Raw genomic sequence first — 8,451 nt, forward strand, 5'->3', positions numbered from 1 at the left:
TAACTGAAATGTGATTTCGTACATTTAATAAAAAAAGAAATATAAATTGTTTACTCATTAAGCCAAAACTTTAATTCCCCAAAGAGTAACTGCAGTTACTTAATGAACAATTCTTCCGATTGGCTGGAAAACTGTGTCACAACTGCTCACAAACTCATGCGTGGTTTATTCTGAAATACGCAGATAAAGTACAGGATTAAGTCCCTTACCTTTGGTCCTTACTATGCATTGGGGAAAGTGTAAGAAGTCAGGCTCCGTAAAGGACAGTAAAGGAAAACCAATTTGTTCTGGACACACGAAAGCATGAGAATTGAGTGAAATAATTCATGTGAAAGTGCTTGGCAAAGAACAGATGCTGTATTTCTCCCCTGACGTTTTTATATTTTTGTAGCCGGAAATCTCAATGTTAACTTCTAATAAGAAAAGCTGATTATAGTCTTTAGCATCAAAGGAAATTCATCCTAATATGAATATTGCATTAGTGACATCTGGTGGAAAATACAGGTTTTTACAGTGTAGAGTTATATAGCTATTCTGATCTTGAGGGTATAATAAAATTAAGATACATTTTTAGAGTAAGCAACAAAATGAAGAGAAAGTACAATAAATTTTAATGTCTAGGTGGACACCAACATTAAGCTAATAATTTTTGAGTCTATATTCTAAAACGTAAAGAAGGGTAATGAACCTAAGAAACTCAAATGCATTCTAATAATGTTAACTCGGCCTCTGTGTTTATAGTGATTGAAAGTGGAGGTACAGAGCCTTTATGCTGGTTCGTCTCTCGATGCACCACGTCCCCAAGAACCTCCCTTTGAGGTTTGCAGATGGGAACCACTATGGGGTGTCCTCGAATAGCCAGCAAGGTGTCAGGGAGGACATCCAATCTGAGACATGGATGGAGACAACAGGTGATGTTTGAAATGATGAGCCTTAAATATCAGAAATCAAATGCTCTGAGCCAGGTGGAGGTTGAACACTTGAGACCCAAAGAGCCAATGTGATGGTCACAGGTCGGCAGCCACAGGCCATGGGCCAGAACAGCCCCAAGTCCGCACGTCACTGCACGAAGCCGTGCTCATCGGTTCCGGTGTCTGAGGCTGCTACGAGCCCACATGCCTGGCCCTTTACAGAAACAGTGCACAGCCCAGGTCTGAGATCCCATCCATCAGGTGTCCCTGCCCCTCTCCCGGGAAGAGCACTTCCTGCCCCCTGAAACGGGCTCCGCCGTGAGCAGGGCCCCGCTCCGTGGACTGTGGGAAGTTTCAGGGTCCGGACAGCCACCACACCTCAGTGGGAGATGAGACACGTGACTGCCCACACGATGGGAAGGACACAGGCCACAGTCCCCTGCAGACTCGCAGGGAAAAGGCTTGACCTTTCTACACAGCAAAAGCCAGCTGGTCCAGATGGAGGTGTCTCCGTGGAAACGTTCCCAGAGGCCTGACTTCTCCATCTCACTGGCGGCCTGGGCAGAGGGTCCTTCAGGGGCTGTCAGACCTGCGTGAGCACCTCTGGAATGTTTTCATTCCTCCAGTCAGCCCCATCCAAGGCCAGGGCGAGGCATCACCCTCGTGTGGAACCTGGTCTTTAAGACTCACTCGTATCCTGAGGCCTACACCCCAGTTGGCACAAGAAAGCACTTGCTGTACAGCAGCCAGCCCTGATCCGTCGGGTAATACGCTAGTTCCCAGATCACCCGTGGACTCCTGAAACGGTAGTACCACAGCCCTTGTACACTGGTTTTGCCTACACCTACACACCTGTGCGCTGTAAGGAAGCCCTTTATGGTTTCTCTGGCATTTCTGAATTGGCAGCCTCACTGCCCTTGCACTTTGGGGCAATGATGAAGTAACTAAGGGTGACCTGAACACAGGCACTGTGGTCCCTCCATAGGTGATCTGATAACTAAGATAGCTACCAGGTGACTGATGGGCTGGGAGAACTACTGTGTGGAAACACTGGACAAAGCGGTGACACATGTCCCCAGGGAGGCAGAGCTAGACAGCACAAGGTCTCGTCACACTACACACAATCTGAAACCTCAGTGCGCGATGGATTCTCTCGGGAACTGTCCATTTCATATTTCCAGATTGTGGTTGGCCGCGTAACTGAAACCATGGAACCAAACCCGACGGGGAACTACTGTACTGAGTCCATCTTTATCACTGTTTACCTGGAGTAACCCCACACCCATGTAAAGATATCTTAGGACAAATTTAAAACATGCACATGTAACTTTATCAGTCATTTAAAGCTTGATTTTATAAAACACAAAAAGACATTAAGATTTCTCTATCAGCGGAATTGAAACAGGAGAAATAGCGACAGATTTGTAAGTATAAATTATGTACATTAAAGTCAAGTAATTGAGGGTTTTCAATATGGAAACTATACAAATGAAATAAATTGCAAAAAGACCTGCTAGGAATACTGTGACTGTGGCTGATCAGTTACTTTAGAACTAAACAAAGATTCTGATATTTGTATTTCTTCTGCTGTTCCATATTCACCTAGACTCGGAGTCAGGCTACTTGACTGAAAGTTCTGATTTAGGAAGGCACTTTGCTGAATAGCAAGTTTCCCATCTCCAGTTTCCACCTTCAAACGTTCCAGTGCTGACATGATCTGCTGGTTCCCTTCCACGAACAGTGCCAACCCCATGGAAATCATGCCAACCCCATGGAAAGTCAAACAGGCACAAACAAATGGACAGCGCACAGTGCAGTGAAAGTACAAGGCTAAGTTTCCCCACCTCAAAAGTATCAATGAAACAAAACAAGAACTACGTTGACTTGGCCTCAGGGCACACGTGTGGGATTCCATTCCGCCCCGGCCCCTTCAGTCGTTGACGGGGATCTTGTAGGCCACCATGCTGTTCACCTTGTGGATGGTCGTCGTGAAGGAGCGCAGGCGGACCTGCTCAGAATTGGCAATGAACTGCGGTCCGGACTCTTCCCACTTCTCAGGCACAACCAAGTCTTTGTCTGTGTAGATCAGCAGGTCAAACGAACCTAAATTGGGGATAAGATCATTGAAGCACATTGTGTTCTCGAAACACCGCCCTCCCCGTCTCCATGGTGAATGACGGGCAGTGAGACCAGACAGTTTGGCCTGGTCTCTAAGCACCAGGTTATCGCTCATCCTCAATGGAACCTTATTCAAGTTTTGTTTTTATAACAAGAAAACCATTATAAACTATTTGCCGAGTGTCTCATTACGTGAAATGGCGTGTGAGCTGCGGCGCGCATGCTGCGCAGGGGTCAGGAGCTGTCCGGTGTGTGAAGGAGCCGCCGGAGAGCAGGCGTCATCACAGCCATGGTCTTAGTTATGTACACGGAACATGCAGAAAGCGAGAATGCGACAGGAATGACACCAGACTGCTGAATGCTGTCAGCCCCTCCTCAGCATGCCCGCATTTCCTGGAATGCACTGTGTAACTTTTGCCTTAGAATGACTTCTTCCCCACTCACAGCACCTGTGGCTAGCTAAGAGGACATTAATAAAGGGGCCATTCTTAAAGCCACAGCTTAATCTTCTGAAGCCCGTGAGAGACACTAACTACTCACAGGAAGCCTCCAGCAGCGGCAGGAAGGTCACCGTGGCGGTGATCTGTCTGATGACTGAGCGGATCTCGTCCTGAATGGCTTTCTGAGACTTCTCCCTGGGTGCACTGTCAAGGAGACCAAGCCAATCATTCACTTTTAGTTGTTACATTATTTCAAACATTGATAGCATTATTTACCTGGTGAAATGCTTCCAAGTCAATCAAGTAAACTTTAGGAGTTCGTTTTCCTTTAAATGAGTCTCAGTACATCCGTAGGACCTGTGCTAGGGGCACCATCTGTGCCGTTATCTCATTTCCTCTACCCACTCATCTACTAGGATCAGATGCGCACCCGATCTGAAAAGTAGAATGGGCAGCAGTATGGAAAATGTGCTGGGCATAATCACTCGGCACTTGTAGTGATGCCCAATGCCAACTTCCCCGCTGCCTCAAATAGTCCTCACAGGCCACACGCTTCCTGTGTAGCCCAAAGACTGCAGAAGCAAACGTGACTTCCCTCACAGCGGAGCCGCCCCGGACAGTGCTTGACGCCAGCACCTCACGGTGGGCGCTTCCCCTCGGGGGTCTGGACACTTAAGAGCAAGGAAGGAAGGACTAGAGCTGCACCGGACCTGGGAGAGCCTAGGATTATCCCTGTGGCTAAAAGTACCTTCAAACACACCCTGAGTGGCCCACCTAGCAAACCGTGTGCAGCTCTGCACACTCCCCAGACAAAAAGTCTGGGCCTCTCCTATAGAGACTGAAGGGGGCAGGTAACGTACACTCTGTACAAACCAGTGACCTGCTCCCCTCAGCAAGTCTCTTCCCCAGGGACTGAAACAAATTAACGTATGTTAGCAACGAAGTCTACCTTAAGGAATGAGTTCAATATAACCAGGACTCATTTCAGTACAGAAAACAAGTTTTGGAAAAAATACATGGAAGTGGAAATAACTTAATTCACACTCACCTGTCATCTCTGGCCGTCTTGTCACACTCGATGTCAAACTGCCACCTCTCCAGGACCTCCCCGTCTTCAATATTTGAGATGACCACCACCAGCTTCTGCACAGAGCACTTGTATAGCCAATCTGCGGCACAGGCAGGGGGCGCCCTGCTGGTCAGAGATGCTCCGCGGGCACCTCAGCACACCTCCCTCCTCCCACTCCTCCTGCCGCACACAAACGCTGCCCAGCCACAGCCTAGCCCGTTCCCTGGGCCTGTTAGTGGGGACAGCACTGGGTGCAGGGGGCAGTGACCTGGCGGCCTCCCTCTCCTGTTCCCAGCGGGGACGCAGGAAGCTGGCGCTGATCTAACCATCGCACCAACAGATGTCAAACCATCGCTGTGATGACTGCCTGGAAGGTGAGCTCCACGGTGCAATGAGTACAAAGTGGGATAACAGACCCCCCAGCAGTTCTCACTCGGGGAGACGAGTCTGGTTCTAAGAACCCACAGCACTAACCAGCACAAGAGCGAGAAGGAGGGACCGAGTCCTGCACTCCAAAGGGAAGTGCAGGACAGAGGGAGGACTGGCAGGTCAATACCGCCGCGGTGAGGAGGGAGAGCACAAATTCAAGACATGCCACCTCCAGAGCCCAGGGAGGCACGGCTGCCTAAAGCAGCGCGACGTAACCAGACTTGCATTTCAAACTGTCGTCTGGCTGCGACGAGGGGCAGGGACTGGAGGCAAGAAGGGACACTGGCTAGTGACACAGGCAGGAGGTGGGCAAGGCCTGCAGGGGAACTGGGAGACGGGGCAGTAGAGAGGCCTGGCGATGTCGTGGTTATACCATGAAGGGGAGCTGGACTGCCTGCGAGCGTAAGCAAGAGGCGCGATCAGGGCAATGCCCGTTTCCGGCCTGTAACTGGCTGCACGGCTGATGCAGTCCCTGAGGCCAGAGGACTGGAAGGGGGATGCCCCGCTCAGCTCTGTGTGTGACACTGAAGCACCTCAGACCGCCGCACTCCCTGGGGCCGGAGCTGGGGAGGCCTGGGCGCAGGAGTCTGAATGGCACACAGCGGTGCACAGGGCCATCTAGCGCCTGGAGAGAAGGGAGACTGGGCCCTGAAGAAATGGAAAGTATATTCAGGAATCAGCAGTGTGCTTTTTAAAGAGACAGAAAACAATTTAGTAATATTTTAGGCTGTGGGCCACCTAGATCTCTGCTGCACATTCTTTTAAATTTGTAAAAAATATTGTTAGCTTGCGGACAGTACAAAACACAGGCCATATGCTGGAACTGGCCTCCTGGCCTTGCCCGCCCTGGCAGAGACCCACAACTCTGTATCATTCTAGCTCTGAACAGGAGGAGGTTGGGTGGTAATGTGAAGATTTTGGGGTAGGTGGTAACTTTTTTGTTTAAAATTGTAAATCATCCAAACCGAAACAGAGAAGTCAGAAACACAAGTGAGAACAAAGAGGGTGGAGGCTGGTTTCGAACAGACCGAACAATTCACCTTTAAAAAGGGTAAGTCCTCAGTTTTAACTAAAACAAAGACAGACGTTACACAGCAAGGTCTAGAAACACGTGAGATGAAATGTCACGGGCGCAGCTTAGCCACGTCTCGCTTCCCATCAAATCAAGGTGAAGACCTAGACCGCAGCTGCCACAGGCTTCCAGGCCAAACCATCTGAGTGCAGCCCTGTGACAGGCTATGGGCGATTAAGCCCTGAAGTTAACAAAAAATACCATGAAATTTTAAAAATAAAGATACTTGAAACAAGCAAACAAAAATAGGATTCGTGGATTAAAGATTCTGACAAAATGACCACTGTAGCCTTTTTGGACACCAATGGGCAGATGGGGAGAAACATCCCACAGCTCAGAACAAGGGGAAGTGAGGATCTCGAGTGGAAAGAAACATGGAAGGGAAACATGGAAATATAAAGGAAGGAAAGAAAGGTGGGAACCAGGACTGCTCCCACCACACAGGAACTTCTGGAAAAAAATGAAATGTTTAAACTCAGGCTGGATTCTTTGAAAAAGACAAATGGAAACAGGTGAAAATGATAACACTCTACTATCTGTTCTATTATTGAGTTACTTTTCTTCTTACTCCTTTGAAGTCTTAGTTCTCACATTGAATACAATTTTATTTACTTGAACTTAGTAATGATGGCTTTAGACTTCATGCACGTACAGGAACTATATCGTTAAGAACACATAGTGAGTTTTTTCCACCGATAATAAAAACGATCATAATTATGTAAAACTGGAGGCCCAGTGCATTAAATTCCCGCATGGGTCGGATCCCTACTGCTTACTGGCTGCCGGCTGGGGTGCCTTCCTTCCCCTGCCGCCTGCAGCCACCACCACCAGCTCCGCCCTCTGGTTGAACTTCCGGCCATACTCCTGGTTGAAGGGACAATTTGTATATTAGGCTTTTATTATACAGGATTCAACTGGTTCCATTTGGCCACCCAAACTGCAAAAGTGCCTTTTTAAGGGAGACGATGGAGGCCGTTTTGTTAGACTGTCTACCAGATCCCTAGTGTCAACGATGCTATGTGCTTCCTCCCACCAGGAGGGTCGCTGTACTTGAGAGGGTCGCTTGTGTTACGCCTTTATGTGCACAGCTGACAAACCTGGAACCCGTGGGTTCTGGAAGGCCTGCCGAGCCCCACCTGCTCCCAGGGGTCCTACCTTTCAGCTGCTCCACCACGTTGCTCAGGTACTTCATGAGCGCGGGGTCCGTGGTGACCAGCAAGGTGAGCCCGTACTTCTGCACGCGAGTGAAGGTTTCGGACGGGTAAATGCCGCGCTGATACAAAATGCTGTTGATGCCAAATGCTGCGAGCGAAAGAGGTGATGTTATACGTTACCGATTTCTAACCCCGTACAATCGAGCAGAGGCAGCGGCGGCGGATACAAAATTAATGCCAAGAAATCTATGGCATTTCTATACACCAATAGTGAACTTACAGAAGGAGAGATTATAAAAACAATCCCATTTACCATCGCACCAAAAAAGTTAAGCTACCTAGGAGCTGCCGGCTGGGGTGCCTTCCTTCCCCTGCCGCCTGAAAACTCCACGACATTCTCCGCCCTCTGGTTGAACTTCCGGCCATACTCCTGGTTGAAGGGACAATTTGTATATTAGGCTTTTATTATACAGGATTCAACTGGTTCCATTTGGCCACCCAAACTGCAAAAGTGCCTTTTTAAGGGAGACGATGGAGGCCGTTTTGTTAGACTGTCTACCAGATCCCTAGTGTCAACGATGCTATGTGCTTCCTCCCACCAGGAGGGTCGCTGTACTTGAGAGGGTCGCTTGTGTTACGCCTTTATGTGCACAGCTGACAAACCTGGAACCCGTGGGTTCTGGAAGGCCTGCCGAGCCCCACCTGCTCCCAGGGGTCCTACCTTTCAGCTGCTCCACCACGTTGCTCAGGTACTTCATGAGCGCGGGGTCCGTGGTGACCAGCAAGGTGAGCCCGTACTTCTGCACGCGAGTGAAGGTTTCGGACAGATAAATGCCGCGCTGATACAAAATGCTGTTGATGCCAAATGCTGCGAGCGAAAGAGGTGATGTTATACGTTACCGATTTCTAACCCCGTACAATCGAGCAGAGGCAGCGGCGGCTGCGGGCCCGGGTTTGGCGCGTGGTGCTGGGCTGTCAATGCCTGAGCACACGTGTTTTTGCGTCTTGCTGAGAGCAGCGTGGGATAAAGTGCCACTAAACATCCTCAAAATCTGGCTTCCAAGGAAGAGAGAGATACCTGCATCTCTATGGCAACAGAAGAAACATGCCAAAGGCGCAGGTTACCGCTGCCAATGTCATCCCATTGCAATCCGCGCCCCAACGCCCACCACGTGGTTTGCAGCTGTCACAGCCGGGCGCGCCGAAAGCCCCTCCCCCCGACCCTTCCCCTCCCCTGTCCTCCCTCTCCCCTCGCCCT

General features: G+C 49.6%; 1 protein-coding gene across 2 annotated transcripts; it reads right to left on the reverse strand.

The window, feature by feature from the left end:
- Positions 1-2,239: 2,239 nt before the first annotated feature.
- On the reverse strand, positions 2,240-8,384 carry MAD2L1 (MAD2 mitotic arrest deficient-like 1 (yeast)). 2 transcript variants are annotated; one of them, XM_015563370.1, is made up of 5 exons: positions 8,272-8,384; positions 7,915-8,061; positions 4,518-4,638; positions 3,570-3,673; positions 2,240-3,014 (listed from the first exon to the last, which is right to left on the reverse strand). In XM_015563370.1, exons 2-5 carry the CDS (start codon positions 7,949-7,951, stop codon positions 2,842-2,844), a joined length of 435 nt encoding a protein of 144 aa, XP_015418856.1. In that variant the 5' UTR covers positions 7,952-8,061; positions 8,272-8,384; the 3' UTR covers positions 2,240-2,841. The 2 variants fall into 2 exon arrangements, with proteins under 2 accessions (XP_015418856.1, XP_015418855.1); XM_015563369.1 differs by lacking the exons at positions 7,915-8,061; positions 8,272-8,384 and adding an exon at positions 7,195-7,374.
- Positions 8,385-8,451: the final 67 nt, after the last annotated feature.

Source organism: Myotis davidii, unplaced genomic scaffold (assembly GCF_000327345.1).
Source record: "Myotis davidii unplaced genomic scaffold, ASM32734v1 scaffold698, whole genome shotgun sequence".
NCBI classification, from domain to species: domain Eukaryota; kingdom Metazoa; phylum Chordata; class Mammalia; order Chiroptera; family Vespertilionidae; genus Myotis; species Myotis davidii.

Coding starts and splice junctions, on each gene's coding strand:
- MAD2L1 (XM_015563370.1), bottom strand. CDS start 7,951: ATGAAGTACCTGAGCAACGTGGTGGAGCAGCTGAAAG. Junction 4,639..7,914: donor CGTGGTGGAGCAGCTGAAAG/GTAGGACCCCTG, acceptor CCTGTGCCGCAG/ATTGGCTATACAAGTGCTCT. Junction 3,015..3,569: donor GCCGCTGCTGGAGGCTTCCT/GTGAGTAGTTAG, acceptor TCCCCAATTTAG/GTTCGTTTGACCTGCTGATC.